At 41.8% G+C, this 14,298-nt stretch overlaps 1 protein-coding gene across 9 annotated transcripts in view; it reads left to right on the top strand.

Annotated features, from left to right (window-relative positions):
- The window catches only part of TBC1D1 (TBC1 domain family member 1), a 288,411-nt gene that overhangs the window by 136,546 nt on the left and 137,567 nt on the right, over window positions 1–14,298 (top strand). For 6 of the 9 annotated variants that reach the window (XM_029236067.1, XM_029236069.1, XM_029236068.1 and 3 more), the window contains 5 exons: window positions 973–1,083; window positions 6,258–6,386; window positions 8,097–8,183; window positions 11,696–11,976; window positions 13,803–13,961. In XM_029236067.1, the coding sequence (XP_029091900.1) occupies window positions 973–1,083; window positions 6,258–6,386; window positions 8,097–8,183; window positions 11,696–11,976; window positions 13,803–13,961 (767 nt within the window). The remainder of the gene's footprint in view (window positions 1–972; window positions 1,084–6,257; window positions 6,387–8,096; window positions 8,184–11,695; window positions 11,977–13,802; window positions 13,962–14,298) is intronic. The other 3 variants (XM_029236064.1, XM_029236070.1, XM_029236066.1) reach the window with 3 other exon arrangements.

Here is a 14,298-nt window from a genome sequence, read left to right as displayed (position 1 = left end):
TTATTAGACACCCTGACTTTGATTTAAAGGGCAGGCTAGAGGTTTGGGGTAGGGAGGGAGGGAGGAGCAGGGCAATGGATAACTGTCATTGTAAAAAAAAAAGATATTTTTCTAAAGTTTATAGACCAGAAACTTTGTTTATTTCCAGAGTAGTTCAGTTTTGTTTTCTTCATATTCAGGGAAAATAATTGAATGCATTAAATTAGATGGTCTTCTAAACATGAACTCTTGGTATTTCAAATCCAAAGAATTTGGGGCTGGAAAAGACCTTGGAGTGTATTTTGTGCATAATCTTCATTTGAACAGACAGAGAAGCTAAGCTTAAATGACAAGCCTTTGGCCTCACTTCTAGGCAGCACCTTGAACTTACATGACCTGATTTCTAGTCCAGTGTGCTTTGCCACCACCTTGCCTGAAAACTAAAAGGCATACAAATAATTTTTTAAAAACCAGAGGGAAAAAATTGAGTCCATGCCATGCAATTTTGTGTGCAAGTGTATGCCTTGTGGGGCTTCCAGGAAGTGCTTCATGATGAACGTGTTTGACATGTGGAAGGAACCATGGCCCTGGATCCAGTTGCTGGTTTCCTTTCCAGTTCCCTGACCATAAGAGCTTATAAATAAGTAACCATTGTGGCTCTTGACCTCTGGGTGTTTACACAGATTTTTGTCCTTTTCTTATGTTTTTAAGACTGTTTATTAAATATTTTGACTATGCCTCTATCTGATGTGAAATGTTTATTTTAGGTATAAGGCCATCAGAGGTCAGAGGCTAAATCTGGCCCACTGGCTTCGTTATCTGTTTCTTTTTAAAAATTATCTCCAGTTGTAGGATCATTGGTGCCCCCTAGTGAGGTGGTTGGGTAAAAGCACTAGTTGATGAATGGAAGCTGGTAGCATTTTCAAAGGGATGGGTTAGCAGTTTTGGTGGCAATTAAAAATTAATGTAATATATTCTTTTTTTTTCATTAAGAAATTGAGACCAAGAAATGAGCAGCGAGAGAATGAATTGATTGTTTCTTTCCTGAGATGTTTATATGAAGAGAAACAAAAAGTTCACGTCCATATTGGGGAGATAAAGCAGGTATGGCATTTTTCTCTCTTCTTAAAATTTTACCAGGACACTGTGTAAAACAGAGTCTTGAGGATTTTCTGAAGCTCTGAAACTTCTTTTTCTCCCTGAATTTTATTTTCATTTGTTACACATGTAGGGGAAATTGGGGAATATTTAGATTGTGCTTAGAAAAGGTGAGGAGAGTTTCTGTCTGTGTTGTAGTGGGAGCAGAGTAGTTGCTCTGATGAGGGGACTGGTGTAGAGCATCGAGAGTGGAGTTTACGAGTGGATGCTAGCAAGGAAAGCTCCTTGACCTGCTGGGAGCCAGTCCCTGTCACCTCACCTTTCTCCTTGATTAAATGGGACTGACATTGTACAGCTGCCTTCAGAGTTACATAAAGTGCCCGGAAGCTCTTTGTAATAAAAATGCAATGTGAATAGAAGATAGCACTACTGATAAATCACATACAGTATTAGCCTGGTTTACGTGCTATTCAGATATGGAGCTTCCGTTAATTCCACTTCATATGCTGGAGGTGCAGAGTTGGCCTCCTATCCTCTCTTTCCACAGCTCTGTTCAGCTTTTCTGTGTGAGGGGTGCTATCTCAGAGGCTGGGGCTGCCTGCAGGGCTCTGTCTTTGAAGAGCTTCGAGTTTGGGATTCAGGACCATTTTCCTATTTCTTTTGGACTCTCTGTAAGTCAATTTATAATAAGCATTATAGCTTCTAAACATGCATTTTATATTTGTTTAGGTTACTGTTAGGCCAGAAAGCCTAGAGAAAAATCAGTGAAGTATGTTCAAAGGGTCTTTAATTTCCAGAAGTATATTGCCCTTTTTTATAAAAGAACACTTCCTGAGTGCTTATTCTCAAGCTGTTTTAATGCTCGGTTGTGTGCTCTCCTCTTGCTGGTTTCCCTGTAAACAGCCCCTGCTTTTCCGGTAACGTAACCGTGATGCAGTTTTATTTGGATGCACACACAGCAACTCTCCCCATTTGCTTTCTGCTTTCCAGCTGGCTTTGGCAATTATGTGCCTTCGCTGAACTCCTGGTCACATACAGTGGCCAACATTGTTTTTAATTTCATCGGCCAACTCTAGGGCCCCTTAGCTGTGACCCTGATATCAGTACACTGTGTTTTTGGCCTTTGTGTGTTGACCTTCCTCCCTTCTCAGCCGGTACCCTTAAGAGAGTGGGCAAGTTCTGTTATCCTCCTGTTCACTTTTGGATGGGCCACCCAGTCTAAGTTTTCAGTTAATTCCCTAGTTCACTTTTCAACATACTTCTTTTCTCATTTTCTTTCCTTTTTTCTCTTGTGCCACTGATAGTTATTCTGTGTTTGATTTTCTCTTTCCTGAGTCACTCTAACTTGTTCCAACAGGAAATTGATAATTCTGAAATAATTTATAATGGCTAGAAAGGAGAATGAAGTGTTTATGGTGGATGGAAAGTTTTGCCCTAAATGCAATCTCATTTTTGTGGGACAGGGTAGTATCTTTATGATTTGGGCATAGACTAGTACAGTAAAGAAATATATTAATGTTTCTTTTTTCTTCCCCTCATTTGAAAACAGAATTTAATGTAAAGAAGACCAAGTCTCACCAAGTGGAACTGGTGTCTGGGCAGTAGTTGGGTGTCCCCTAGGCTGGATACCCTCTTGGGCTCCGAGTTCGGCTTTTCAGAGCCGCAGCTGCTTTATAGATCAATCAGATGAACTTTTGAGAGTTCACCGGTAGATTCCTGCTCTCACTTTCTGCTACCAGATAATTTAACCACATGGACTTCATTATGATCTTATTGCTCCTAAAAATTCCTGTAACCTTTGAAAATGTGTTTTGACTTGACCTAGAGAGAGGTAGAATTGTGGTCTGCGTCCACCAGCCTTCAAAAGTAGATGGAAGGGCTTCCCTGGTGGCGCAGTGGTTGAGAGTCTGCCTGCCGATGCAGGGGACACGGGTTCGTGCCCCGGTCCGGGAAGATCCCACATGCCGCGGAGCGGCTCGGCCCGTGAGCCATGGCCGCTGAGCCTGCGCGTCCGGAGCCTGTTCTCTGCAACAGGAGAGGCCGCAACAGTGAGAGAACCGCGTACCGCAAAAAAAAAAATTGTAGATGGAAGACAATGAGCACAGTCTCAGGGCTGTAATTCTCAGAGCTCTGGTGATGCCACACTGTACATGCTTTTCAGACTGAAGCGTTAGTGTTGGATACCTGTTGGAGGAATCGTTCCGTAAAGTAGAAAACAAACTGAATGAATCCTTTGATCTTATGGGAAAGGATTCAGTTTGGGCAAGGACCTATAAATTAATAAAGTTTAGAGAGTATCATGTTTGAATCAGTGGACATACCATTTCTGCTTGTATTCACTGAGCTGGTACAAAAATTAATAATATTAAATCAACTGCCACTGATTGAACGTTTCCCATGTACTAGGTATAGCTTTAATTCTCTACATGAATTATTCCATTTTTTTCTACAACAACTTTTTTGAGATAGGTGGTATAATACCTATGTTAGAGACAAGGACATGAGGAACAGAGGTCAAGTCGTTTGCTAGAGAGTGTGGAGCCCACGTGTCTGAGGTCCAAGGACATTATCTTAAGCTCCTAAAGGGCATAATGATTAACTAACAAAATCTAATGTTATGTAACCACTCATCGATTTGTCTGGGTCCGTTATCCAGTAGATAAGTTTTTCTTTCTTTTTTTTTTTTTTCTGACATTTTATTACAAAAAATTTCAAACATACCAAAAAGTTGAAAGAATCACACAGTGAACACTCACGTACCCGCCATCTGGGTGAAACCATTTTAAACATTTTGTTATGTTTGCTTTCCCATATAGCTATCCATCTATTACTCCACCTTATTTTTGATGTTTTTCAGAGTAAGTTTCTGATACTAGTACTCTTGATCCCTAAACACTTCAGTATGCATATCATTAATTAGAATTTGGTATTTATTTACAATTTTTTGGAGATAACATTTACATATAGTAAGTTGCACAAATCTTGAGTGTACCAGTTGTTGAGTTTTGAGGATTTCGTATATTTAGGTAACCCAGACCCGTATCAAGGTATAGAACATCTCCATCATGCCAGAAAGTACCCCCATACCCAGTCAGTCCTCACTCCCTCCCTCCCCCAGGCAACCACTGTTTTGATTTTTTTTTTCTACGACAGATTAGTTTTGCCTGTTTTAGAACTTTCTATAAATGGAATCATACAGTATGTTCTCTCTTAGTTCTGGTTTCTTTCGCTTAGCATAATGTTTTTGATATTCGTCCTTGTTGCTTCATAAATCAGTAATTATGTTCCTTTTTATTCCATTGTGTCAATAGCACAGTTTGTTTCTCCATTCTCCTTTTGATGGGCACCTTAGCTATTTCTAGGTGCTGGTTATTCTGAATAAGGCTGATGGTGGATACATTGTGACACTACTGGATGGTGGGTTCTGAACTGAGAACTTCATAGTAGCTTCAGAATTTAAAACTTGGCTCCAAACGTTCATGCTTAGAGTTTACCCATCTGTCTTGGGATGGGCAATGTGAGGACTGCAGTACAAATTCACTCTAGAGCCCCACACTAGAAACTTATCCAAGAACCAGCATCATCTTCAAAGGAGAAACTTCTAGATGCTTAGTTTAAAATAAACGAGGAGTGTGTTATTTTCTAAGTGCGAATTATTTTCTAAACGTGAATTTTTTCAGACTGCATTTGAATCACAGTGATAGACATAGAAAAGAACCTTTTTAGATGGTAGAGGAGAGCAGAAGCAGCATTGAAGTAAGTAGATAGAGATTCTTATGGCCTGGTTTATAAAAAGAAAAACACAAGTGCAGTTTTTGTTCTTTCTATGTAGGATCTACTACGTTCTACTAGTCTTTTAGCCAGTATTTTCTGTATATATCAGAACAGTTAAAAATGCTTCTTTTTTAGGAAAACTTTGGTTATGAGTTTGAAAGCAGGTCTACAGTTTCTTAACTTCGTGAGTGAACTGGTATTGAGTCAAATGCAGGCCCCTGAGGGTTCTTTGTGGGTAATTCCCTTTGCTCTAGAGGCTGACTCCAGTCTGCATAGACTCTTACTCTTGGTAAATGATTGCACAGGACCAAATTGCAACTAGTAAGGCATCCACCCATGCTACATGACTTAGTCAGTATTTGTTGAGTGACTGCCAGAGCCTGTGCTCATCACTGTTCTTCTCAACACCTGCACAATGTTAACTTGGCCAAAGCTGGAGGTGGTATGAAGGCATTTATTGTATTAATCTGCACATTTTTCTGTATGCTTGACTATGTAACAGCAACAAAGAATAGTTGGGGTTTACAGTAATGGAGGATGTGGTTGAGTATTTTTCTAACAAAATCATCATCTAGCAGGAAGCATTCAGGTAAGAATCCATAGAAGAAACAATTTAATCTAGAGTAGAGGTTTTTTTTGTATTTTTTAAGCATACCTCTTTGTTAACAAGTAACATTAAACTTCATTTTGTGATTGGCAAACAAACTTTTATGTTGTCAGTTTCATGTTCCCATCAGTTAAGGGAGAGACTTGGCTGCAGAGGAGAATGAATGGGATGATGGAAACAATAGGTGGGAGAGAGGAAAAAGACAGGATTCTGTAGAAGGGGATGAAGGGATTAGTGTAGGCAGAGAGGATGGATTCTTCAGCTGATTAGATTTATTTTGTCTCACCCTCTGAAATGCCCCCAAAAGTAAGTTGTTACTGTACTTTGAAAAGCTAATCATAGCTACCTTTGTACCAGAAGCTGTGCCCAATGTTTTACATGCTTTACGTGTTTTAATCTCACAACATAGCACTATGGTTAGATCGTGAGGTTGATCTCAATTTACAGAAGACGAAATTGTGGCTCAGAGAAAGTAAGAAACTTGCTCAAGGCCACAGCTAGTGAATGACATGTCTCTGATCCAGCCGCAGAGCCCAGGCTCTAAACTGCTTTGTTAACTGATTAGTTTCTAAGCACTTTTCCTTATTTTGTTTGGAGTAGGCAAAGCAACTCTTTGAGGCAAAATTATTTCCTGGACTTGCAGTCATGTCACCAAGGAGCAGATGAGAAGAGGTCACAGAAAAAGTGACCTGAGGTCAAAAAGATGCATTCTAGAGATTTTTCAGTCCTTTAAAAAGGAAGGAAAGAAGGAGGGAAGGAAGATCTAAGTGACTTAATTTTCCATTGTTTCGCTTTTTAGGCATCACAGATTGCAGCAGAGAATATTGGAAGTGAATTACCATCTAGTGCCACTCGATTTAGGCTAGATATGCTGAAAAACAAAGCGAAGAGATCTTTAACGGAGTCTTTAGAAAGTATTTTGTCCCGGGTAAGTGGCATAATTCCTCCTAGTTTAAGTTAAATCACTGTTTTTGAGAGAGCATGAAATTCAGTTCTTTGCTTTCGTTCCATCAGGGTTCATCATACAGTTTAGAAGGGTGAAACCTTTTTTGGTGTCTTCTCAGTGTTAGAAAAATGTTATCTACACTGAAAATTCAGTTTTTAACTTGGTCCAGGTTAAAAAGTGTTTTCTACTCTTTTGTATTCTATGGAATTTTTGTCTCCCAAAAGAATGTTATTTGTTGGCCAGTCCCTGTAAAGAGCATGGATTAGATACACCAAGGTGTGGGTTCCATTCTCCCTAGTGTCACTAGGTACAGTTTAAAAATTGTTATCGTGGGACTTCCCTAGTGGCGCAGTGGTTAAGAATCTGCCTGCCAGTGCAGGGGACATGGGTTCGAACCCTGGTCCGGGAAGATCCCACATGCCGGGGAGCAACTAATAAGCCCGTGCGCCACAACTACTGAGCCTGCGCTCTAGGGCCTGCGAGCCACAACGACTGAGGTGGCGAGCCACAACTACTGAAGCCCATGCGCCTAGAGCCCGTGCTCCCCTACAAGAGAAGCCACCGCAATGAGAAACCTGAGCACCGCAATGAAGAGTAGCCCCCGCTCGCCGCAACTAGAGAAAGCCCGCGTGCAGCAACGAAGACCCAATGCAGCCAAAAATAAAATACATAAATAAATAAATAAATTTAAATAAATAAATAAAAATTCTGATTACATTATAAAAAAAATTTTTATCGTTAGCTGCTATTGTTATGTGTCTGAAACTGTTTATAGCAGGATCTGCAAACTGTGGTCCTTGGGTCAAATACCATTCACCTCCTGTTTTTGTAAATAGAGTTTTATTGAAACACAGCCACATCAATTCATTCACCTATTGTCTAAGGCTGCTTTTCTGCAGAGTTGAGTACTTGCCACGGATACCATATGGTCCACAAAGCATAAGAGATTTATTATCTGGCCCTTTACGGAAAAAGTTTGTGGCCTGCAGCTCTATAGGAAGAACAGAGTATACGTATGTACCGATCTGGGAGTTCTTTAAGAAATTACTACCAACCCCCGCTCCCCTCCCCCCACACGCCAACCCCAGCGTGAGTGTAAATACCTTTTACACTAAGAAATAAAAGTTCTCTTTTCTCTCAAAGTTTCACACCTTTCTGGAGCTTGCAGTATCTTCTTATAGTTATCTTTTATTTCACGAACCACTCCATTTGAAACATTTTTTTTTGTTATAAATTTTACTTTGTATGGAGATGTTTCTGAGAATTTCACAGCAGCCTTACAGATAATTAAAAGCCAGAGTTGGGGTGGGGCTGCCTTTGAGAGCTCCCAGACCGAGAGATTGTGGTTTGTGTGTCATAGGCTGGTGGGTCATGACACCGTGTGACTCAGAGGGGGGACTCTGTTGTTGAGTGTGCGCACCTCAGTGCTTGCTTTTCTTCTAGACGTGTTGTCTCTTCTGCCCATCATCCCTGCCAAATGACTAACCCACAAGGTGCTTTGGAACATTTAGTTTGGTTAAAAAAAAAAAAAAAAAGACAGAAATGTTGATTGTCTTCATGCACATATGTGCTCAGCAGAGTTTCCCAGTAGATGCATTTTTCCTGAACTTATTTAAATAGACCAGGTTGCTTCTAGCAGATGCCTTTGCAAAAGCCTCAGGGGTCATAACTCGAGTGCTTTTCTTTCCGTAGGGTAATAAAGCCAGAGGCCTCCAGGAGCACTCCGCCAGTCTGGATCTGGACAGCTCCGTGTCTAGCACATTAGGTAGCACCAGCAAAGTAAGCACGTTTTTTTTTTTTTATATGACACCCTGAAGAAACCAGCAAATGGGTCTTGCTCATCTCCTATATACCGGGCCTATCAAAAGGAACAAAAGAAGCCTCATAGCTCCAATCATGAGAAATTTGGTGCTTCTGGACTTGATAATGCAGGGGGAGGGCTGGTTGTGCAGTCCTACTCTAGCCAAAAAGTTGTACATACCAAAACAGAGGGCTACTGCATAAGCAAAGAGGAAAAAGCACAATTTCAGGCCACTGAGATCTAATTAATCACAAGTGATCAATGGATTTCTTTCTTTAGTAGGTTTTCCCGTGAAATCTAAATGAAATATTAAGAATAATTGGGAAAACCTCAAACGTGGGTTTACGAATTATGAGAAGTATGCAACCTAAATTCCTGAAACTTACTCTGTCCTCTGCCTGACTCTATGATTATAATTAAACATCACTATTTTTATAAATAAGCCTCACCCCTCGCGTCTGCCACCAAGCACAGCTTTGTGATAGTGAGCAAGCCAGCGGTTCTCTTTGGTAGCAGACCTGTGTCTATGTCCTTGTTTTAATTTCTTGCTTTCTAAATATATAAGCGTACTTAAACCTAGTTAGTTCAACTTTTTACCCACCAGAAAAGTGGATTTCGGGTTTTGTGCTGGGGATGTCAGAGTGCCCTGGGATGGAAAGAGGGGGAGTTGTTGTGGAGGCCAGCTCCTTACCGCAGCAATCAAAGTTCTTCTGTGCTTCCTCCTGGGCACGTGGCTTTCAAAGGTTTTAGACCATAACCAACAGTAATTTACACATTTAACATTGCAAACTAGTTCAGAAACACACATACCTACATGCTCACAGATAAAATGAAAATAAGATTTCACAAAATGATATTTACTGTAAACATGTGATACATACTGGTATTTGCTATTGCTTTAAAAAGTTTGTGGCAGACCACGAAATTGATATCACTGCCTACCAATGTGTTACAGCCTATAGTTTGAGAAACACTGCCTCAGTTGAGTGCTTTCTCAATTTCTAAGGTGCATCTTTAATGGGATCTGGTTAAAATGCAGATTCTGATTCAGTAGGCCTGGGGTGATTCCTGAAATGGCCAATTTCTGACAAGCTCCAAGGTGATGTTGATGCCGCTGGTCTGTGGACCCACTTAGGGGAGCAAGTCCCTAGACGCCAGTCTTTTGAATATGATTTTATTTTTTTGGAGAGGGGGGCGTCTGTGCTGTGTGGCTTGCGGGATCTTAGGTCCCTGACCAGGGATTGAACCCACGCCCTAGGCAGTGGAAGTGTGGAGTCCTAACCACTGGATCACCAGGGAATGCCCTGAATATGATTTTCTAAGTTAGAATCTAGTGGTCTATTTAAATTCATCTCCTCCATACTGATTCTACCCACAATTCATTTGAAGTTTGGAAATGTTTTGGGTTTTTTTTTTTCTGCTGGATACAGATGAAAAAGACAGCTTCTACCCTGCAGGAAGGAACTCATCTGGTAGGAGAGGCGACAGATACACCAGCATCGAGTAGAGTAGCTGTGAGCCTGAGTTCAAATAAGAGCCATGGTAGCTTAGCTGTCACAGGAGCAAGAGGAAGGGGAGCTATTTTTGGTCAGTGGAACCAGAGAAAGCTTGGAGAGGGGAGCAGTAGTGCTTTTGATAAATCTTGGAGAAAGTATAGGAATTGCACCCGTGGAAGTGGACAGGGAAGAGGGCGTTCCAGATTAGTTCCAATAAAGGTGCTGTGAAGAAATTCATGTCACTCAAGTGACTTTTCCAGTAAGTCTTATTGCTTGTTTTTTATTCTTCTTCAAATCACAGATCTAGAATATACACATGGTTTGAATTTCTAGGGTAATTCTAAGGGAAATGCAGCTTTTCAGAACCTATTTGTGTGTATTGTGTGTGTGGCTCTATGCTATTCTTTATGTCGTTTGTTCATCCTGACGTTGAGAAACTGTTGTTAAAAGTGTGCTTTTATGTAATTGGATCTCTTCCAGTAAATTGATCGTCTGGAAGCAAAGAAGCTGAACATCCAGTGGCCCTTTCAGGTGTTAGATGAAGCTAAGGGTTAGCTCTTCCACATAATTTGGAAGGACGTCAATGAGAGTTGAGATGAATAGGTTTGCGTGATGGAGATTGCTTGATGAATTGTCTTAAACACATTTTTAAATCCTTAAATTAAAAGAATCTTGGTAACTGTAGAGTCCTGAAGAATGAAAAATTTAAGTTACTGTTTAACATTTCATAATGTGTTGGGAATTAAGCTTTTAAAATCTAATTCCTACAAAATTAAGTGTATATAACCTTTCTCCTCAATAAACATAAATTTAATTTTTTAAATTAAAATCCTTAATACCTATCATCTAAGAGACACTCAACTGCAGGTCAAATGAACAGGTGGAATTTAGATTTTCCAGTCCACCGTTATTAGATGCATTCATTCCTTTTTGCTCTTTTCATGTTGATTTATTCATCCCTTCTAGTAATTTCAGCAGGGACAAGCTGGTACACTTCTTATATATATATATACATATATATATATATATATATATATATGTATATATATATTTTTTTAATACAGCAGGTTCTTATTAGTCATCAATGTTTTACACATCAGTTATTTTATATTTTTTGACTTGAGAAAAATATATTGGCCCCTACCACGTCCTGGGCATGCAGTGCTAAGCATGAGTGGTGGTAGTTCATTCCTTTGAAAAAGTATGCATCTTGAGAGCCTACGATATTAAAATATTGTCATGATTCTCAACAAGTGTTTGAGTACCCACTCAGGAAATTCACTGAGTGCCTAATAAGACAACAACTTATATTTATACAACATTTAACAGCAGACAAGTACTTTTAGTTGTATTATCTTGCTTAATTCTGAAACCTGGTGAGATAAATTTTCACTATACCCTTTTACAGATGAGGAAATTGAGGTGCAGAAAGAAGTTAAGTGATTTGCCCTGAATCATGTCAATAAGTGCCTAGAGAGAGATTTTCCATATCTAAGAATAATATAGGATGTAATTTTTAACACTCAAGATTACCAAGTTAAATCCAAACATTAGATCACATTCAGAGAGAGCCATAAAATGTGGGTATCACATGTATGAACACACTTGGCCAAGATAAAGAACTTGCTTTGTTTAGACTGTGCAGACAAGTTACACGGCACTCGCTATACTTGTTATAGGCAGTAGTAAAGAGCTCTCTTTTCTAGAAAGAGAACTATTTCAGCTTTGCTTAGGGCAGTTACTTGTTATAATTTATGTCCTTCACACTTGCACTTGGACAGTTTCCCCATTTGTCCTGCACACTAACGTTTTGTCTCCGAGGAGCAGACATTTAGTGGGCCTTTATCGCCTTATACTTTTGGTGGCCTCTAGAGGGCACTGTGATCAGAAGATGTGCCTACATTTTGAAATGTTTTCCTGCCGCTGGAATTAGAGATGTGTAAATCCCACAAGTGCCTTGCCATGTGTCTGATCTGCTGTCTCTCTGCTGCCAGGAGCCGTCTGTGTGTGAAAAGGAGGCCTTTCCCATCTCTGAGAGCTCCTTCAGACTCCTGGGCTCCTCGGATGACCTGTCCAGTGACTCAGAGAGCCACACCGCAGAAGAGCCAGCCGTGCTGTCACCCCAGCAGGGCTTCAGGAGGCGCGCCAACACTCTGAGTCACGTCCCCGTGGAATGCCAGCAGCCTCTGCAGCAGGCACAGGGATCTCCAGGGGTCTCGCAAAGGAAACTTGTGAGGTATCACTCAGTGAGCACAGAGACGCCTCATGAACGAAAGTAAGATTTGTTGAAAATGTAGATTTGTTGTATTAATGGCTGGGGCATATCTGTTACTAACCAGGTATGTGCATCCCAGGCATGTCTGTTGGGTGAAAAGAGAAACCTGAGGCAGGTTTCACTCTTGGCTTAAAAAGGTAAAACTCGAAGCAGTGTGTTCCTTCCGTCTTCCTCCCTTGGGAAATATGTAGTTGTAAGAGATACTTGTTACCTGTTCAAGTGCAAGTACAGTGAGGAAGCAGGTAAGACGAGCAGAAATGGCCCTTAAGATGCAGAATGGTCCCTCCTCACACAGTGAGAGGCAGCCCTGACCGTGAACTCTGCCGCTGGCCTGGAGGAAAGTAGTGAGTGAGCGGTCAGGTGAGTCTGCTCGTTTGGAGGCCCTGGCTGGAGGCGCAGTGATGCCGGGGCCTCTGTCCTAGCTCTGTCCCAAGCCGGCCGTGGCCCGGGCAAAGTTGCTTCACTTCACTGTATGACACAGTTGACACTGTATGACACAATAGGTGGTCTCTAAAATCTCCTCCAATGTGAGAGTTCCGGATTCTTCGAACAAGACTTACTAATTTTAATAATTGGGCTCTAGTGAGCAGTTGGGATTTCCTGGCTGTGGAGCTGGGGAAGCAGTACAGTAGTAGAAGCTCTCCCGCTTCCTTCTGGGGTCCCTTGGCAATTAATTTGACTCCGAGTGTCAGAGACCATGAATGGACACAGAGGTATGTTTAAAAATCACTTTAAAAATATTTTAAAACTCGCCACCTTAGAAGGCTGAAGTAGGCCACACCTGTGTGCAGCTGCTGCCTGATTTTGGTGACAACAGAAGCCAGGTCATGTGTCTCGGTGCAGGCCCTGCACAGAGGAGGGAGAGTCCACACGGGGGTGGGCGTTGGAGGTGTTGCTGGTGAAGCAGTGACACGTGCTAGCAATCTCAGACGAGCTAGTAGAGCCGCTCAGCTCTGTTTTCCGTACGCCATTGAAAATAGATATGATGGTTCTTTGGAATTTGGCTGGATAATTGTGATCCCAAAGCAGGACATGCTTCAGAAGCTAATATCCAATTCTGTGATGTTTTGGAGACAAGCATAGTTTGTTTGAGGCTTTGTGGCTTCTTGTCATGTTTCTTAAAAGCCTGCGCGCACACTCCTTTTATTCTGCCTCTCCACTGGCTCCCACCCCTCTTTTTCTGGCACTTTAGTGATAATGGAACTTTTCCTGTCTGGAGATTTCTAGTCCTCTTGCTAATAAGCCCACTGTTTCACACAAGCCAGAGGTGGCAGGAAATGAGAAGTCCCTGACAGTCCGTTTCCCTTCTCCCCTAAGAATGCAGCTTCCTAAAGGGTCCTGTGGGGCGTGGGTGATGAGGGGGCACGGTACTGTCCCCCCTCCTCCTCCGTCCCCCAGCATGCCTCTTTGGCTTTGCTCCCCCCTCATGAGCTCTCTGCTCACTTATGCACAGGAAATGAGACTTGGACATTCAAGGCAGGTTATTGTTCATTTTGACGAGAGATGTATTTCTAAAACTCTGGATTTTGTTTTGCTTTCCTTTGCTTTTGTTTTAATTAAAAAAAATTTTCCCCCCGTCAGATCCTAAAAAAGGAGTAGAGGAAACGGGTCTCTTGCGCACATAGGCATGTGGGAAGTGATCAAGAGGGACCTTGCACGGTGCCCTCTTGACTGAGAGCTGCATTTGCCAGCAGGAATTGGGGCGCAGAAGAGGAGAGCACCCTCTAACTGTGACAGTTCCTGTTTCCTCCGTGTGTCCTCTGCGTTTCCTGCGCGGTTCCGTCCCCGCCTTTAACTCCCCTGCTTTCTCTCTAATTGCTATTTAGTGGGAATCGTCCCCCTGTCGGCGAGTCTGAAGGTGGCTCAGGTCAGTCCTCAGCTGCTCCTCCACCTCGTCTTACCCCCTCCGCCTCCTCGCCCAATTTCTTTAAGTACCTCAAACATAACCCAAGTGGAGAACAGAGTGGCAATGCCGTGCCAAAGAGGTGAGCCACCCGCATGGCAAGTTCAGTGTCGTTCGTCTTCCTGAGATGCTCACGCAGAGAGAGTGTGCTGAATGTCCACACAAGGACCCCGGGGCCACCGCTTGTGTGTGTGTGTGCGTGTGTGTGTGTGTGTGTGTGTGCTTGTCTGGTTTTGGTTTTCCTATTTTCAGTCTATCATTTGAATCTACTTAATTTTACTGTTGATTAATTCCCTCAAAATTATTATGAAAACAGTCTTGATGGCAAATTATTTTTTATATACTTATTTTCACATTCCCCTGCCCTGGTGTACACACACACACACACACACACACACACACACACACACACACACACA

Source organism: Monodon monoceros, unplaced genomic scaffold, assembly GCF_005190385.1.
Source record: "Monodon monoceros isolate NGI ecotype Baffin Bay Population unplaced genomic scaffold, NGI_Narwhal_1 Super_Scaffold_20, whole genome shotgun sequence".
NCBI lineage: Eukaryota > Metazoa > Chordata > Mammalia > Artiodactyla > Monodontidae > Monodon > Monodon monoceros.
This window is presented reverse-complemented; position numbering and strand designations above follow the sequence as displayed.